This window comes from Neurospora crassa, linkage group VII (genome assembly GCF_000182925.2).
Source record: "Neurospora crassa OR74A linkage group VII, whole genome shotgun sequence".
NCBI lineage: Eukaryota > Fungi > Ascomycota > Sordariomycetes > Sordariales > Sordariaceae > Neurospora > Neurospora crassa.
The window spans coordinates 1,974,130-1,990,904 of NC_026507.1; the positions used below are offsets into that span (position 1 = coordinate 1,974,130).

At 53.2% G+C, this 16,775-nt stretch overlaps 6 protein-coding genes across 7 annotated transcripts; 4 read left to right on the plus strand and 2 right to left on the minus strand.

Moving 5' to 3' along the window:
- Positions 1 to 663: 663 nt before the first annotated feature.
- Positions 664 to 4,646, plus strand: NCU06050 (hypothetical protein). Its single transcript, XM_954720.2, has one exon. It carries the CDS (start codon positions 998 to 1,000, stop codon positions 3,791 to 3,793), a length of 2,796 nt encoding a protein of 931 aa, XP_959813.1. The 5' UTR covers positions 664 to 997; the 3' UTR covers positions 3,794 to 4,646.
- Positions 4,647 to 4,878: 232 nt separating this feature from the next.
- On the minus strand, positions 4,879 to 8,171 carry NCU06049 (DNA damage response protein RcaA). Its single transcript, XM_954719.2, has 5 exons — positions 7,990 to 8,171; positions 7,800 to 7,859; positions 7,669 to 7,748; positions 7,459 to 7,610; positions 4,879 to 7,393 (listed from the first exon to the last, which is right to left on the minus strand). Exons 1-5 carry the CDS (start codon positions 8,018 to 8,020, stop codon positions 4,978 to 4,980), a joined length of 2,739 nt encoding a protein of 912 aa, XP_959812.2. The 5' UTR covers positions 8,021 to 8,171; the 3' UTR covers positions 4,879 to 4,977.
- Positions 8,172 to 8,657: 486 nt separating this feature from the next.
- NCU06048 lies at positions 8,658 to 9,553 on the plus strand. 2 transcript variants are annotated; one of them, XM_011396921.1, is made up of 4 exons: positions 8,754 to 8,812; positions 8,909 to 8,985; positions 9,051 to 9,184; positions 9,249 to 9,552. In XM_011396921.1, the coding sequence occupies exons 2-4, from the start codon at positions 8,952 to 8,954 to the stop codon at positions 9,270 to 9,272; spliced, it is 192 nt and encodes a 63-aa protein (XP_011395223.1). In that variant the 5' UTR covers positions 8,754 to 8,812; positions 8,909 to 8,951; the 3' UTR covers positions 9,273 to 9,552. The 2 variants fall into 2 exon arrangements, with proteins under 2 accessions (XP_011395222.1, XP_011395223.1); XM_011396920.1 differs by having other exon boundaries at positions 8,658 to 8,985; positions 9,249 to 9,553.
- A 641-nt stretch (positions 9,554 to 10,194) lies between these two features.
- Positions 10,195 to 12,096, plus strand: NCU06047 (40S ribosomal protein S2). Its single transcript, XM_954717.3, has 3 exons — positions 10,195 to 10,633; positions 10,783 to 11,040; positions 11,103 to 12,096. Exons 1-3 carry the CDS (start codon positions 10,358 to 10,360, stop codon positions 11,364 to 11,366), a joined length of 798 nt encoding a protein of 265 aa, XP_959810.1. The 5' UTR covers positions 10,195 to 10,357; the 3' UTR covers positions 11,367 to 12,096.
- A 569-nt stretch (positions 12,097 to 12,665) lies between these two features.
- On the minus strand, positions 12,666 to 13,244 carry NCU06046 (hypothetical protein; the record flags this gene model as incomplete). Its single annotated transcript, XM_954716.3, has 1 exon — positions 12,666 to 13,244. The coding sequence occupies one exon, from the start codon at positions 13,242 to 13,244 to the stop codon at positions 12,666 to 12,668; it is 579 nt and encodes a 192-aa protein (XP_959809.3).
- Positions 13,245 to 14,010: 766 nt separating this feature from the next.
- NCU06045 (hypothetical protein) lies at positions 14,011 to 15,384 on the plus strand (the record flags this gene model as incomplete). The annotated part of the gene is made up of 2 exons (XM_954715.2): positions 14,011 to 14,099; positions 14,526 to 15,384. The coding sequence occupies 2 exons, from the start codon at positions 14,011 to 14,013 to the stop codon at positions 15,382 to 15,384; spliced, it is 948 nt and encodes a 315-aa protein (XP_959808.2).
- Between the last annotated feature and the right edge of the window lie 1,391 nt (positions 15,385 to 16,775).

Sequence of the window (16,775 nt, forward strand, 5' to 3'; positions counted from 1 at the left end):
GTGCCCCAAGTCGTCGGGTGACGTGTGGGGCCGACCCAAAACCCCGAGGCGCGGCGGGGTCGCTGTTATGCAAATGCGACCAATGCCGTAAACCCAATGTAACTTTGCCAATTTCCGATCTTTAACGATCCCGAACAAGTCCCTACAGGACGCTTCCCCTTACGCTATGCGGCAGTAGACGAAATGAAAGAGTTGTTGCCGCATTTCGGCTTCCAAGCATTGATCTGTCTGTCTGTGTATTTATGGAACGGACAGCGCGGGATGCAGGGTAGGTAGGTATTGCCAAACCCGGCAGCAACAAAGTGGACGTTGGAGAAAGGAAGACTCGGAGACGGCTGTCATTGAAGCTTCAATGCACTTTGGGTGTTCCTTGGATGAGGTGATGTGACCATGGGCGGGATGAAAGAGTGACTGAGTGACTGAGTGACGACTCGATCCGATCGCATGGCCAAAGAGTGATCACCTAATGAATGGATGGATGGTCAACAAGGGCGGCTGTTCAGCCAGAGTCTACCTACATACCTACCTAGGTTTACCTTATGTTCCATGTGCTCCTGCAATAATACTCTACCCTTACTAGGTTGACTCTTGGCTGCTGCAAGTCTGAAATAGGATGGAATAAGAAACGGGCTCCTCCTGCTCCTCCTTCCATCTGTCATCCCTTTTCACCCTGAGGACGAATTACCCTGGAACGTTGCCCAAAAGTGTTTCTTTTCCATCGATCCGTCTCAATCTTCCTTCCATCCGTCCTGTGCCGTGATTGTTACAACCCATTCAACGAATCTGTGTCACGATACACCACCTGTGTTTTGTCTTGTCTTGTCTTGTGTTTGGCAATGTCGCCCAGTCCAAGTTGGGGGGTTCAACCAGTAGCCGGAGGACCTTCCCGTCTGTTTTAGTGTTCACAGCGTTCAGCGCTCCCTGTTACCTGTCGCCTACCGCACCGCACCCGACCGCACCCTGCACCACGCAGCCCAGGGCAGCAGCACCTCCTGCAATGCCCCCAAGACCCCAATCCATTGCGCATTTCCCCCCTCGGGGTCCCAATGGGGGCATGGGGACCTCGCGCTCGACCTCACCACTCCCGCCGAGACCCGTCTCCCTCGCTGTTCCAGTTCCCGGCAAGCCCACGATAAACAACAACAACAACAACAACAACAATCGCAGGTCGCCTTCACCCTCGCCCGCCTCCAGGCCCCGACCAGTGCCGTCGCCGTCGCCACAAACTCTCGATTCCGACCAAGATCCCATACGAGGAGGCGCCAGAAAAACAAGGAAACAACCACCTGCGGCAATTGTGACCACCACCATCACCCCTTCTGGAGCGCGGACAGCACACATCTCGACCTCTTCTAGACCAAGCAGCAAAGCCAGCAGCAGCAGTAGCACCAGCACCACCACCACCACCACCACCACGGGAAAGAGCTCCTCCACTGCTACCAAGCGCGCAACTGCAACCGCAACTTCAACTCCCTCCTCGGCTGCATCTCCTGCCGGCGCAGCGACCCCGACCTCCACCTCGTCCCGGAACTTCCCCGTTCTCAAGGCCCGCGCAAGTCAACATGGTGCGGCAGCGCACTCGAATCTAAACCCAGGAATGGACAAACCGTCAAACACGCAGTCGCCGACCGTCGCCAGAATGCCCTACGATCGGGCCTCAACCACAACCACCCGACAGCCGCAAACGGCCTCCGTCGCAAGAGCCTCTACCAAGGCACCCCTTACTCCAAAGGTCACCACAGCCCGAGTTTCGTCCGCCTCCACCGTCTCCTCAGCCTCCACGACAAGGCGAAGGCCCGAGTCGGTAATCAGCAGCACTAGTTCGAGGGACAGAGAACATGTCGCGTCGCCAGTGCCGCCCTATTTAGCGGGCAACGTTACCCCGAGAGCTGCGTCGAGACCAAGTCGTGTCAACAGCACCACTACGACCCCTCTCGCTACTCCAAGTCTCGACCGGAACGACCAGTGGGATGCGCGATCGAGCTTGTCCATAACCTCACAAACGACCGACGACCCTCGACGACCCATCGTTACCTTTAGTCCAGCTTCCGATGTTGGAGTCTCCAGACAAGATCCGGATTCCAAATTCTTCTATGCCTCCGAGGCTGCACCGAGATCACCCGCCCAAGGGAGGCCCCCTATTCTCCAACAGGCCAAATCCTCCTCTTTCTTCTATGCAAATGGAGGCACAATACCACCAAAGGAGAGCCCGGGTCCGGCCTCCCCCTTGCCCTCCCTAGGAGCGCCGTTCCAGCAACAACAGGACAAACTTTTGAGCAAGTTTATTTACGCCAACGGGGCAGCCGATCCGGAGCCTCCGGTGAGAACCCGGTCCAGGCCATCGTCAGTGGTATCAACAGCGTCCAGGGCACCGTCAAACAGGCCGCCAAGTGTGCTCTCTCAGACACACTATCCCAACAAACCCACATCACCCGTTAAGCTGACGCCTCAGACATCCGGAAGGAGTGGGAGTATATCGGCTATGAACTCGCCGCGATCCCCTGTCTCGGCTAGCGCTGCTTCTTCAAACCGAGAGTCCGCGAAACGCAAGTCTCTGGCTGACCAGCCCGGGACGGCGACAATCAATGGGCAATCAACGAAACGCAAATCTCTCAACGAGCTTCCCTCTCGACCTGCAAGTGGACCGGTGCCCAGTCGCCCCAGCAGCCTGGTCATGGCCGAACCACCAGCAGTGGCCAGGGTCGTGACGCCATATAGTTCTCGGCCTCCTTCGGAAGCACCATCACCTTCGGTTCTATCCGTACCTGCTCCGTTCAGTTCCTTGTCTGAAAATATGGCCTCTGGTGGATTCGCCTCACTTCTCCAGGCTGCCGAGGACTTTGTCGCCGAGGAAGATGAGCAAGATGAAGCAGAAGAAGGGGAGGACAGCAGTGGAGATGGGGAACCGCGGAGAGGCTCAGTAAGCAGTCCATCAAAGTCATCTCCGCAGGACAAGGAGATATCAGACCTTGTTGCGAATGCCCGGAGGGAGCGGAAGGTCCAGGATTTGCAGATTACGAACGCAAGTCTTGAGGCGATTAACCGCACTCTGGAACGGCAACTGCGGAAACAGACGGCTGAGCTTCGGGCTTACAAGCGCCTATCCCGCTCGGGGCGGTTAAATGTCGGGCCCGCTCTAGTCGCCTCTCCAGCTGATGCCGGGCTTTTGGCCGGGGCTGATCTGGACGCACTCAGCGAAGAGGGCAGCGAGCTAGGAGCGGAAGACGGGGAACGGGACACACTGACGGAGGAGTTGGAAGATGAAGATGACGACGACCTCTCAGGATCGGAGGATTCCGCTGACATGACGCCAGCCACGAAAGCGATTCGCGATGCTGAACGACGAGAAAAGGACGAAGAGAGGTTGCGGCTGGATTTATCCAAGCATCAGCAATTGCTATCAGACAGCCAGAAGATCAACCAGAGCCTGAAACGGTGTTTGGGCTGGACAGAAGAGCTGATCAAGGAAGGGAAGCGTGCGCTGGCGTACCAGGTGAAGGCAAGCGACGTTGAGATTGGTGGGCGGGTCCTTGCCCCTGAAGAGGTGGAGGCTCGGGAGGCTCGGGAAAGGGAAGAAGCCGCCGGCGAGGGCGATACGGATACCATCGACGATACCATCAGCGATACCGACCTCGAGGACGATGAGAGCATTTTCACGCCGGAACCCGGCGTTCTTATGCCGCGACTGGCGGCCAAGTTTATCAACGAACAGAACAGACAACAGCAGTCCTGGGGAAAACAGACGCAGGATAGGGACAGCGGCATTGAGTTACAACCCACGGATGGCGGGTGATGGTGCGAACCTCCCAATGGTCAGACGGTCAAGAAGATGTCCGACTATGCCTCGGGAGGCAAAGAGGGAAGAAGACATGCGCGGCTCAAGATGACCAAGAAGAACCGCAGCAATAGACCTGCCGTGCGCGTCGCCCTCTCCACTTATTACTTGTCCCTGATTTGCATTGCTTTGGGCATTGGCGTTGGGAGGTTGTTGTTAACACGCATTTGCGATCAATATTATACCGGATACGTCCTGGCTTTACTCTCTTTCATTATGTTACTCGCGGGACCGGTTTTGGGACCGAATGTCTTATCATAGCATCGAATTTTTTTTGGGGCATTTCAGGGCACAAATGCCACTCTTTTTTTCCTGGCTTTACACAGCATTTTTTTTTTTTTTTCCACTTTTCACTCTATCATCATCTACATCGGCGAGTTTCGTTATGTTACTAAGCTAGCTCACGATATACCCAGAACATTTCTCTCTTTCCTCTCTCTCATTCCCTCTATCTCTTTCATCAAGAGTCCAGTAACCAAACACCGGCAACAAACCAACCACCCTGCTCACTCTGGCTGATTTAAGTAGCTTCTGCTTTCCCGCTTCTTCATTACTTTCATCGGCATTTCCCAAGGTAACATCCGGGTGAAGAATAGGATCTGGAGTCAGGGATTCGGTGGTTTATTACTTGGTCAATTGGGAGGGAAAAAAGAAAACAAACTATAGAAAACTTCCCTTGAAAACGTTTACATGCCATTGTGTGTTTAAAAAAGGAGCGGCTATATGAGCAAAAGGGAGCATTATTGGGGGGAGAAGAAATCCATCAATATAAGCGGAGGCAGAAAACAAAAGCAGACACGCGACACTACAGCAGAGTACGTATGTACGTACAAAGAGGAAGTAACTGATTGATACCCCTTACCATATATCCATGTATCCAAATGCCATTCTTGGATGCAAATCCCGATGCAATTGACTGGCGAAGTTGAGGTACATATGTAGATGTCGTCTTTTACGTGTACTAACCCTAACCCATCTGACCACCAGTGGCTCTGCAATACAAGACGCTGCTTAAAGGTGGTTGTGGTGGTTATATGATACCAGATCTTGCGCAGGTTCCTATCGTTGTCATTTGACAATAATACCAGTCTCTTCTATATCCTTGGAGCTACACCCAGTTATATCGATACTACTGCAACGCCTTACCTCCTCCTGCCAAACCTAAACTTCAACCCATCATCACTCTCATCACTACCCTCTGCACTATCCTCGACCCCAAACCGCCTCCTGCTTCCAGTTCCCGTTGTCCTTGCCCTCTTCGCCGCCGGCTGTCCGCTACTCCTTTCACCCCCACTCGCTGGAGCACCATGCTTGCTACCCGCGCCCGACCCGGATGATGCAGCTTCTGCTTGTGTCGTGGTGCCCACTGTTGTCGTGGCGGTTGTCTGCCGCGTCCTTCTCGCAGCTTTTGCCTTCTCAGCTGATTTGGCTGCTCGCGACCTTGGAGTTTCCGATGCCGCTGTCGCTGAGTAGGGTGGCGGTGGTGATCCGGTTTCTGGGATTACGGTGCTTCCTTCTCCGCCACCGTTGTCATCCGAGCCTTCCTCGTCACTACTATCCACCGCCATGAGCATCCTTCTCGTGGGAAGACCACTGGACCTCTTATAGGCCGGATTTTGTGAAGTACCAGTTGCTGCCAATGTGCCAGCCCGGACTTGACTCTGCGATTGTCCCCCCAGTCCCTGAGTGTTGCGTCTACTATTACTACCGGCATCTTCAAGCCAGTAATCGTCTCCAATGCCGTATTCTTTGGGCTTGACTTCTTCTAGCGTGATGACAAGACGTCGTTGCTGCTGTTGCTCGTCAACAGCGTCACCGGCACCAGAACTGTCGACTCCCCGCTTCTGCTTACGGAACTTTTTAAAGTTTTTCCGGCCGTTCCAGCGCGGATCCCACCTGCCATCGGCAATGTCTTGCTCGCGCGTGCGCCCTCCTCTTCTGCCGCCGCTGGCGTCGGCGAAGCTTTCGTCTCCCTCCTCTGCATTGTCGAGATCGCGGTTCGGCATTCGCACCTCGAACTCTTCGATGATGTGAAGGCGGCGGATGGCGGCATAGTCAATTTCGTCGTCAGCGGTCGAGTCCAGCAGCGCTTGACGCTCGGCGGCCGCGAGAGCTTCGGCCTCTTCGCGCTTCTGGCGGGCGAGTTCGATAATGTCGTCACCGTCTCCCTTCTCGGCTTTTTTACCTTTGCCTTTGGCTCCCTTCTTCCCCTTACCCCGTGAGTCGGATATGCTGTTTGCATCGTCTTTGTCATCGTCTACAGCTGGTGGCTCCTCTGGTTCGGGAGTCGGCTGGGGGATGGCGGGTTGCCCGGCCTCAATGCGCCTCTTCTTGGCGGCGGTGGCGGTGGGGGCAATGGCATCTAGTAATTCTGACACATCATGCTCGGGCAGTGGTGACAGCGCGCGTTTACGCGTCGGCTTTTTGCTCCGGGTAGCGCCTGTGGTGGCGGCGGGGGGACGTGATTCTTGTTCTGAGAAATCATCATCGAATTGCTCTTGTTGCTGTGAGACGAAGAGACTTTGGCTGTCTTGCGATGCTGGCATATCCGCGGCTAATTGTGTTGCCTTTGTAGCTGGAGCAGCAGGAACGTCTGCCATGGAATCGTCTTCGTCGTTATCGGAATCGAAATCGAAACCCTTGAAGCGAGACCTACCACCTGCGCGAGCTCGTCGTCGAGCCGGGGCGGGTTCGTCATTTTCTCTGTCGCGTGGATCGACTTGCATGCGATCCCCCGATTGAGTTTGGGCGATCTGGGTGGGATTTGCGGTTGATGTAGGTTGGGTGTCTTCTTCGAGGCGTCGTCGGAGTAGAGATGCATCGCAGGCGAGGATGGCCTCCAGAAACTCCTTTTGGTCGGGAGGCCGATGGTCGAGATGTCTGGCAAAGCTCGTGTAGAAGTTGGTCCACCACTCAACGTCATCGCCCTTTCCAGGGGCATGTCGCACCACAACGACTCTTTTCCCGTCACTGCCATCCTCAAATGACCCAGTCCCTTTTTCACCGGCAACCTCTTTGACGTAGCGCACAAAGTCATCTACCTCGGTGACGCCTTCCACTACTTCTTTGAAGAAAGCCTTGCCTTTGCCCCACTGAACAACAGGCGCAAGGTTCTCGTGTTGCTTCTGATTGTAGAACACGAAGGTGTATCCAGCGAAAACATCGTGTCGCCGCTCGTCGGGTGCATAATCGGCTGGCGGTCGTTCGGTAGGCTCATCACCGCGAGGTGGCAGGTAATCAGCGGCATTGGGCCAGGCCTTATCGAAGGTGCTCTCCAATGCACTGGGCGTTCCCGTTCCAGCGTCATCAGGCACTGTGGCAGCCTCGACAATGGCAGTGATAAAACCGTCGGATACGATAGGTTTGCCATTGACCAGTGCTTGCAGTGTCTTGGATGTGTTGCGTTTCTTGCTAACCACGTGGGTGGTGAGCTGTTCGTAAGTACCTATGTACTTGATGTCAAGCTGCTCGAGGTTGTCACGTAGCGTCTGCCATGAACCAGCCTCGATTTCCTTCTTGGTAAAAGAGAAGCTGAGAACAACAGGACGCCATACGATGCTGAAGCAAACCGGTGAGTTCAGGTCAGGTAACACCATGGTTCGTTTGTATAGGGTTATACATACCGAAGTTGATGTGGACAGGCACCCAATATAAGCTCGTTGGTTGGTTCGGTGAGGACGACTTTCTGTCCACGTATTTGAGTCCCGTTCAAGAGGGTGCCCTTTTTCGAATTTTTATCCTCAATGGTGATTTTGGAGCGTGCGAGTATGTTGCCCTGAAGAAGCTTTATCAGCCGAGGCAATTCAGAACATTCCCTGCCCGAGGAAACCTACACCATCGCCGTCCACAACATCAGCGACATGAATGCAAATATGATTCCGTGAGATTGTCTTGTCAGAAATGACAAAATCGGCTAAAAGGCCAGTCAGTGGCTGTTTTCATGCTCATGCTGAGGAAGCCATACTGTTTTCCGCAGTCCTACCAAAAAGGTACTGCCTGCCCGGTCGCAGCCATTTTCTTCCGTCTGGCTTCCTCGTTCGGGGTCAGCGATCTCTTCCCACGAAGTTTCTTGATCTGATATGGATGGCATCACGGCAGCGCGTCGACGCGACCGCCAATTCATGTAGCACAGTAGCACACAGGACAAAACCCACCTTCGAAGACGTCACTTTCGAGAAGCCACATATTCTCAACAATCCCAACTGGAATAAACTGGAGGTAGGAATTGACAGTGCGGACTTTGAGGTGGAGATTGATGGGTTGAGATGACGCGATGGCCGATCGCGCGCAAGTATTGGTGTTACGCGGTCACTCTTCGTTTAACTAACTAGGTACGTGGGGTATTAACGTTGCGCGGCGTAAGCGTCGTGTTGGATGGATGCCGGGGACTTGTCTGTCGCGGAAGGAGCGCGCTCGCACGTGAACACTCTAGAGTTTAGACTGTAATTGAACTTGCCTGTTTGGGTCGTTCCAAAACTTCTAGTGTACAGTACTAATTCCGTCCAGTCTCGAGCCTCGAGGCTCCTCCGGGCCGGTTGAGGTGGTTGCCTTTTGCTGGCAGCAAATCCTTTGCGAGGGGTGTACGAGGAAGTTGAACTATGATTACGGGCATTTATACCTATGCATTAGTCGTTTTTTTGTTGAATAATACATATCGGCTTTTTGCCAGTCTTTCGCATGGGATTCTGATTTCACCTCTTTCGCCGTTGGTAGTGTAATCGAGACGGTGCTTTCCCTGCATGCTGAGGCCCCACTGTTTAACATTGGTGGTTGCAGGCGTTTCTTTCTCGTGTCGCCAGGGGGCAATTCTCTTGGCAATCCCCCCGGAGCCCACTGCAGTGGAAGACTACCAGTACCGCTACACAACACTAGTCTACGTAGCGGTTGGCTCCCGACTGCCCTTTTCGGGACGATAAAACAGACGGGAGTCATCGGTGAATGTTTGACACGGCCGAATATCTTACCTGCCAGATACAGGTATAAAACATCCCGAGTCCCTTCCTCACATCATTCTAAACCCTTGTATTGTCCCCCTTTCGGCCCATTCGCCGTCCAATACTCACCCAAAAACAGTCACAAAAAGCCACTCACCACCACTCCATCACTACCATTAAAAATGGGCAAAGTTCACGGTTCCCTTGCTCGTGCCGGTAAGTTGCAGTTTTTGATGCCATTTCGCCACACCTTCATCACCAAAACTCACACCCATCTTCAGGCAAGGTCAAGTCTCAGACTCCCAAGGTTGAGCCCCAGGAAAAGCCCAAGACTCCCAAGGGCCGTGCTCACAAGCGCGAAATCTACACTCGCCGTTTCGTGAACGTTGTCACCGGTCCTGGCGGCAAGCGCAAGGTAGGAGGGCTCACTCACGCTTTGCTTCCAGGTCGCAGTTGTGCTGACATATCATCGAATCCAGATGAACGCCAACCCCTCTGCTTGAAGGGCTTATCTTTTGGAATGTTGCTCATTCGCAAATAAGCAAGCAAGCATCTCATGGCGTCTCTAGGCGTTTACTGATTCTACCTACGAGGGAAATGGTCATGGCCATGGGCATATCGGGAACGCAGGAGCATGTGTTGGACTTGGGTACTCAGTTCATCCTCTACTATAGGCTAGGTTTCCGGTGCAAAGGCGTTTTGATGGAATCTGATGATGCCCCCTTCTTCCAGCTAGGTACAATAGGAAAATCGATTTGCCCTTTGGGCACTTATTCAGAAAACGGCTCTCTTCTTGATCATATCAGCGTGTGATCCCTGGAAGAGGAACGTGCAATACCAGGTCGTTCTGTGTGAGTTGGATGCCTCTATGAGTCTATGGAGACCGACAGACTGGAGGCACATGTCGCAACTAAGAGACGAACACCTCCACTGAACCATCTGATGATGCGACAAGGTAATGTGCATTTGCAAATGGATGTTGATATCGGGTGTTCACTGGGAATCTGTAGCGACAGTGAGGAACTCCGCAACAACTATCGACAAAATTGAAAGATTTGTTGACACGAGTCCGATACTGAAATCTCCACGCGTTGGTAATGACAAGAGTGAGAACCCCGATGGCCTACAGAGGGAGGGATGGACTTCAATGATCGCAGTGGGGCTTCAATTTGCCCATGACGGGTTGAAACTGCCCCGGCATTCAAGGTTCACGATTGCAAGTTCGCGGCGGGACTGACGGTGCGACGGCCAGCCCTGTAGGTAGCTACAGCAAGCAGTTGGGCTGAGAAGCAGACAGCCTGGTCCGTGCACACTCATTGTCCATGCCAAGCCTGACAGCTGTAACCCCAAATCTACCCCACCTTTCGGCTGCCAGGCGGGACAAAACCCGCGGATAGCCAATGAGGTGGGCGTTAGGGTTGGTGCCAAAGGCGGAGCGCACCAGCAAAATCCAGAAATCGCAGCGAAAAGCTGCGACCCCCACCAGGCGCCCGAGAAAAACGTCGAGTATCTGCACTCCTCAACCAGTCCACGACGACGACCAGCAACAGACCCTCCGTCTCCGATACCCTACCGGCAAACCGACATAATGGCTGATCGTGGAACTTCTGGCCCCCGTGGCGGCGGCTTCGCTTCCCGTGGCGATCGTGGTGGTGACCGCGGCCGTGGCCGTGGTGGACGTGGCCGTGGCCGTCGCGGCGGCAAGTCCGAGGAGAAGGAGTGGCAGCCCGTCACCAAGCTTGGCCGTCTCGTGAAGGCCGGCAAGATCAAGAGCATGGAGGAGATCTACCTCCACTCTCTCCCCATCAAGGAGTACCAGATCGTCGACTTCTTCCTCCCCAAGCTCAAGGATGAGGTCATGAAGGTGCGCAGCAACGAATTCTTTGATGCCCGGAGGATGAGGTTGAGGAGGGGGAGGAGCGAGAATCGCAGGATTCGCGACGACATTGGGGGGAACTGTGCTTGAAACCCCACGAAACTGCATGCTGATATTGTTGTTTTCTCCCTCTGCAGATCAAGCCCGTCCAGAAGCAGACCCGTGCCGGTCAGCGTACCCGCTTCAAGGCCATCGTCATCATCGGTGACTCCGAGGGCCACGTCGGTCTCGGTATCAAGACCTCCAAGGAAGTCGCTACTGCTATCCGCGCTGCCATCATCATCGCCAAGCTCAGCGTCATCCCCGTCCGTCGCGGTTACTGGGGCGCCAACCTCGGTCTCCCCCACTCCCTCCCCGTCAAGGAGTCTGGCAAGTGCGGTTCCGTCACCGTCCGCGTAAGTTATACCCAGAATTTGACCCGAGAAGCTGGAACTGGCGCTGACTGCGATCCTCATAGCTTATCCCCGCTCCCCGTGGTACCTCCCTCGTTGCCTCCCCCGCCGTCAAGCGTCTTCTCCAGCTCGCCGGTATCGAGGATGCTTACACCTCCTCTTCCGGCTCTACCAAGACCCTTGAGAACACTCTCAAGGCTACTTTCGCCGCTGTTTCCAACACCTATGGCTTCCTTACCCCCAACTTGTGGAAGGAGACCAAGTTGACCCGCTCTCCTCTTGAGGAGTTCGCCGACACCCTCCGTGAGGGCAAGCGTTACGCCAACTAAGCGACTGGTTGAAAGTTGTTTTCAGCTAGCGAGGATGGAAGGATTCTTTCGGGCGTCTGTGGTTATTTGATTGCATGGGCTCCGGGAATGGAATAGATGAAGGCTGTTGTCCCAAATACCTAGTGCGATCGGCCTGAGTCCCAAAATTGATGAAATGACCAACAACGACAAAGCCCCCATTCGAATAGCGAATCAACGTGAATGTTATGGATGGTAGCGTTGTGGGACAATGTGTTCCATGCGGTCAAGGGTCGTCGCTGCTCATACTACGGACAGCTGTTTATTTGGTTTGCGAGCTTAACATGCTGTATGGTTCGCGGTTGCTAACAGCTCAGCAGACACGGTTCACACAGAAATCACGTACAAGAGACCAAGCTTGGAGTGGTAGGTAGCCTTCCACTTAAGTTGCTTTCTATACTGGAAATGGCCTGTCCGAGAGGCAGCGCGGTAGGAAGGGACTCGTGACTTGACCTTGAGATACCATCTAGGTAGTCACTCGTGACTGTTCCTCGAGGGGTCGGTTGGTCTTGCCCCTTTCCCATGATGGCGGTTGTGCAGGAGTTGACTGGGAAAGAGCAATCGCTTCTCCGGCTTGACAAAAGAGCATCATCTTTCTCAATCCCCAATTGATGTTTTTTTTTCTACTCTTCTCCATGTTCTCTTCCATCACCAATACTCTGCTAGGCCGAGCACCGTTCGTTTCCCTCTTTTTTTTTTTGGACCACGGGTTTTGGACTTGTGAGTTTTGGAACCGCTTTGGCCTTCTGCCCTTGGAAGTGTATCAACTACCTACACAACTGGCCTCTTTTCCTTTTTCTTTCTTTCGGGTAGACACAGTCGTTTTCTGGCTACCATGCCGTCCGCTGGTCGTTACCTGCTACCCCTACTCCTTCTTCCCATCAGCCTCGCTTCCAACCATGTCTCGGACAGCAAGGAGACAGGAACAACCCCGGCCCTTCGACATGTCCACCGCCAGGTAGAAAATGGTGAGCCTCAGGAGCCCAAGTCAGACGAATTGGGTGCCCCTGGCCTGATAATCGATCCTGATATTTTGTCTTTAGTGCTCAATCCTCCAGCCCAAACTACTCTTTTGGTTACAACAAGTACTGGTAGTGCCGCAACCCCACTCGAATCGAACTCGGCGGTCATCGGGGGTCTCATCTCGTTGCTCAACACCATCTTGGGTTCACTGACGACCAGTCTTTCTAACATCGGTACGACAATGGTCAGCCCGAACGCTACGCTTCCTACAGATGTCGCTTCTCTCGTATCCCTCATCCCGGCTTTGGAGAGTGTTCTTCAGCCCGGAGCACAGCAGGCCACCACTATGTCGGCGGAAGGTACCTTGCCACCCATTATACCAGTACCGGGCCCGACCTCTTCGGGCCAACCGGCGTTCCTTAGCCCAGGATTGTCACTTCCGCTTTCATTCCCCGTACCAACCAACGTGAACCCAACACCCGGGGTAGTTTCTAACTCAAGTGCCATTTTGCGAACCGCAGCGGTTCCGACATCTGACATCCCGCTCCTCATGTCTGAGATCACGCCCTTGATTCCCCTGTTGAGTACAGACCTGCCATCAGTCCTACCGCTCTTGCAGTCGTTCCAGTCGATGGTCAGCTCAGAACTTCCGGTTTCGATTTCGGAACTCCAGTCGCTCTCAGCAATTGTCGTGTCGGAGATGGCTTCCCTTCCCCTGCCGGCAACTCTCACAGCGCTGCTTTCATCTGAGCTAGCTTCTGTTCCTGTGTCTGTACCGACAGTTCCGCTTCCAACGCCAGACATTGCCTCGATCTTGAGTGCCATCGTACCAAGTGTTCCTCTACGAACAGCTAGCATTCCGCTCCTTAATTCGGAGACAACACCACTGATGCCCATGTTGAGCACGAACATACCGTCGGCTCTACTACTCCTAGAGTCCCTACAATCGATTCTTGGCTCAGAAGTGTCGGTTCCTGTGGCCGATGTTGCTTCCTTAACAGCAGTGCTTGCCTCGGAAGTGCCATCTCTCACCCAGGCGGTCGTGTCAGAAGCTACGCTCTTGACGTCAGAATTGCCGACCATTACCCTAAATCTCTCTTCGACTACCATTCAGGTATCGATCCCGACAAGCCTTTTGTTGAAGCTCTCTGACATATCACTTCCCACTGCTGTACCCCTTTCTCAATTTGCGAAGTCACTCTCAAGCGTTGCGGGTCCGTCAAATATTGCGTTAGCCAGCAACGTTGTTGGCGTTGTAGCATCGGTGTTGGCCAGCATGGTTTCAAATACCCCAATGGACAGTTTGATCAGTCAAGTCACGGTGGCCGCGGGTTCAGCCTCTTCCGAGACTGTTGGTGTACTGTGCTCACGGTTGATGTTGGTAGGCGACTCTGTCATTCCGGTGTCCGTCCCGTGCAGCTCAATCCAAACAACGTCGCCCTTTATCAACGGACCAAGCTCGACAACTCCTATCACTGGTCCAGCATTGGAAAATGCTTCAACAGTCCAAGCCCCAGCGTCTGTGTCTGCAGTCTTTGTGAGCGCTTCAGGACAGCCAACCAGCGACTCTGTGTTCCAGATAAGCAGTTATTCAGGTCCAACTTGTACTTTGAGACGCGGAGCTTCAAACAGTCTCTTACCTCAGGCAGGGGGAGCAGGGCAGATGATATCCGTTATCTCCACCAGCACACAAACTATCACGGTTACGTCCGTGGAGCTTAGCATCATTGCTACCTGTCTCGGTGGCACACCGTAAGTGCTGCTGCTATGTGCGACCATTGGTTTCTCTGCTAATAGTGGTACTAGAACCTCGATGCTCACTTGTCCCTCTCTGCCTGCGTGTCCTTCATGTTTCACGGGTCTTCCTTGCCTATCCGATGATAGCGGCTCTTCTTCAGGTAGTACTTTTGGGTCCGGAACCAACCCTGAAGAAGCCAACAATGCAGGTAGGCTGAGCAGCAACGGGTCTGGGGGCGTCTCTGGCTCCCGAGGCCTTCTCGGATATGGAGACAATTCTGGAGTTACCTCATTATCGTCTTACGGTCCCGGTTCAGGTCCATGTCCTGGTCAGGGTTACCTTTGCAACGACTGTATCAATGGATGGTTCTGTCCACCGCCTCTCACTCCTGCGCTGCCGGCCCCCTGTGGGCACGGATGGCCATGCTATCACTGCTCTAGCGGGTGGTTTTGTATCCCGTTGTCAACTACTACTCCCGAGAGCGTTACTGTAAACCTGTCCACAGTGGCCACTTCTGGAAATGCCCCTGTTGGAGGCGCTGTCGTGGAAATCACCATTACTTCAACACAATCCTTGACTGTGTTTGAGACTGCCGCTGCAGCCGAAACCTTACATCCTGCCACAGCAGGCTGGCATTATGGGGGGTGCTACAAAGATGATACGGCTCGAGCACTACAGAACGAATCGATTACGGCTACGGTGGTCGGTGGCATGACGACGGAGATTTGCATTATATATTGCAAAACCCTTGGGTACCGCTTGGCTGGTACGGAAGCCGGCTACATGTGCTTCTGCGGAGACAAAGTAGTTGATTCCTGGCGGATTGCTGAGTCGGACTGCGGCATTCCTTGTGAGGGAGAACCTGAGTTTATATGCGGCGGAAACCTCGCTCTGAGTATTTGGAGTATTACTGGCCACGTTCCCAAGGCTCCGGGGCCTGAGATGAACTTTACATTGCCAACATTAAGTCCAGGTCAGACGGAAATGGCAGACTTCACCGGGGCAGTTCGGCAAAGTCTTGTTTCAATGACAAGCGCAGTGTGGGAGTGGCCAGCAGACGAGGATGATTTGAACGAAGATGATATCAGCACTGAGGAAGAAGTCCCCACGGTTTCCATCGTTACCGATGTGGCCCTCAAGAACATGCAGATGAAACCCACAGCCATTGACGTGGAAGACATGGCATCCAGTGTCAGCACTATCGTTTTAGCTGCCATGGACAAGATCCAAAGAATGGCTGCTTCAGAAGTTGCAAAAGTAAAGTCCATGATTGATGAAGCACACATGGTCGTTGGCTAGCAGCTGAACGATACGACCAACCACACACCCCCCGGAAGGGCCGTTCTGACGCCCTGCACCACGATGGTCACAGCTTGCAGCACAACAACCACCAGTTGCATAACAATCACACGAACCACAACAGAAGGGATTTCCACTAGCATGAGCATAAGTGGCACGGTCCCGGTTGGGGACCAATTTAGCTCTAGCATGACTTCTTTGCCATCGATGTCATCTGTATCAAGTCCAGCAACCCAGCCGTCAGTTCCGACATGGACAGCCAACGCCGCTCCGCAACAACCGCCGTCGTATACCAGCTCATCTTCTCCATCGTCTATCATTTCCCTACTATCTTCGACCGTGGTACCATCTCTCTCGTCATCAGTCCCATGGGAGTCCGGTGGTTCTGTCCCTTCTACGCTGCCAAACCTCACGTTAACGGTTACTCAACCAGAAATCACTATGACAATACCAGAAACAACAGTGACAGTGCCTTCAATTGCGGCAGCAAGTGAACATTGCTCATTTCCACCAGCTAGGTCTGTTCCTACCGTTATTCCCACTCCCTTGTGTGGCACTGATGCATCTCCGATCCCGAATGGGTCTTCTGGTTTGCCGACATCAGAGACGTTGGTAACCACATCATCCTCATCTTCACCGGTGACTGTACCATCCAAGTCTCCTCTGCCCTTGAAGATCTATTTCTTGTCGTTCAGGGTGGGCCGACCATTTAGTGGTTAATTGATCGTCTACACGTGGTTTTCATACGTAACGATAATCAACAGAGCCATATTTAAGAGGGAGAAGTGAAATTACAGGACGTGGAATGGAGTTTGGTGAAGGATGTTAATGGAAGCCTTGATGGAGTACATTACAATCCCGAAACATTCCCTTTCGGTTAAAGGATGAAACAACGCATGTGCTAACTTCCGGCTGAATGGAGGGAAAGAGAGGTTTTAGGTCTCGATTGATGATGGTTTAACAGTCTTGATCTTTTTTTTTACGCTACCATAGTGGTTGAGATTTTCGCTTGCTTTTTTGGGGCGCTATATGCTTTTTTACTTTATCCTTTCCATGTCGGGATTTGTTTATTCTAGGTGATGAGTAAGGTGCATGAGAAATTATAACACTTTCAGTTTCGAGCTTTACCATGACAAAAGTACATTGAGCATGTACAGGTCCGTTTTGACCCATCTTGTGATGGTATGATAACAAGTCGAGACCTTGACGAAGGCTATAAGAATGAGCCAAGATGTCAAGAATGCAAAGCTGACGCCAGGTGACACGAGCTCGATAAGCTAACGCCAACCTACGCAATTGAATGCATAAGCGCCTTGGGGTAAGGTGACAGGTAAGTGCAGCCGCAAAGCTTATTTGAAGGTCTCATCTGTTGATTTGGTCATTTGGTGGGG

What these genes read in the sequence shown, in the direction of transcription:
- NCU06050 (XM_954720.2), top strand. Translation starts at nt 998, where the DNA reads ATGCCCCCAAGACCCCAATCCATTGCGCATTTCCCCCCTCGGGGTCCC.
- NCU06049 (XM_954719.2), bottom strand. Translation starts at nt 8,020, where the DNA reads ATGTGGCTTCTCGAAAGTGACGTCTTCGAAG. An exon ending in CGAAAGTGACGTCTTCGAAG is followed by an intron (nt 7,860 to 7,989) that starts GTGGGTTTTGTC and finishes CGAGGAAGCCAG; the next exon opens with ACGGAAGAAAATGGCTGCGA. An exon ending in ATGTTGTGGACGGCGATGGT is followed by an intron (nt 7,611 to 7,668) that starts GTAGGTTTCCTC and finishes AAGCTTCTTCAG; the next exon opens with GGCAACATACTCGCACGCTC.
- NCU06048 (XM_011396920.1), top strand. Translation starts at nt 8,952, where the DNA reads ATGGGCAAAGTTCACGGTTCCCTTGCTCGTGCCG. An exon ending in CGGTTCCCTTGCTCGTGCCG is followed by an intron (nt 8,986 to 9,050) that starts GTAAGTTGCAGT and finishes ACCCATCTTCAG; the next exon opens with GCAAGGTCAAGTCTCAGACT. An exon ending in GTCCTGGCGGCAAGCGCAAG is followed by an intron (nt 9,185 to 9,248) that starts GTAGGAGGGCTC and finishes CATCGAATCCAG; the next exon opens with ATGAACGCCAACCCCTCTGC.
- NCU06047 (XM_954717.3), top strand. Translation starts at nt 10,358, where the DNA reads ATGGCTGATCGTGGAACTTCTGGCCCCCGTGGCGGCGGCTTCGCTTCC. An exon ending in TCAAGGATGAGGTCATGAAG is followed by an intron (nt 10,634 to 10,782) that starts GTGCGCAGCAAC and finishes CTCCCTCTGCAG; the next exon opens with ATCAAGCCCGTCCAGAAGCA. An exon ending in GCGGTTCCGTCACCGTCCGC is followed by an intron (nt 11,041 to 11,102) that starts GTAAGTTATACC and finishes CGATCCTCATAG; the next exon opens with CTTATCCCCGCTCCCCGTGG.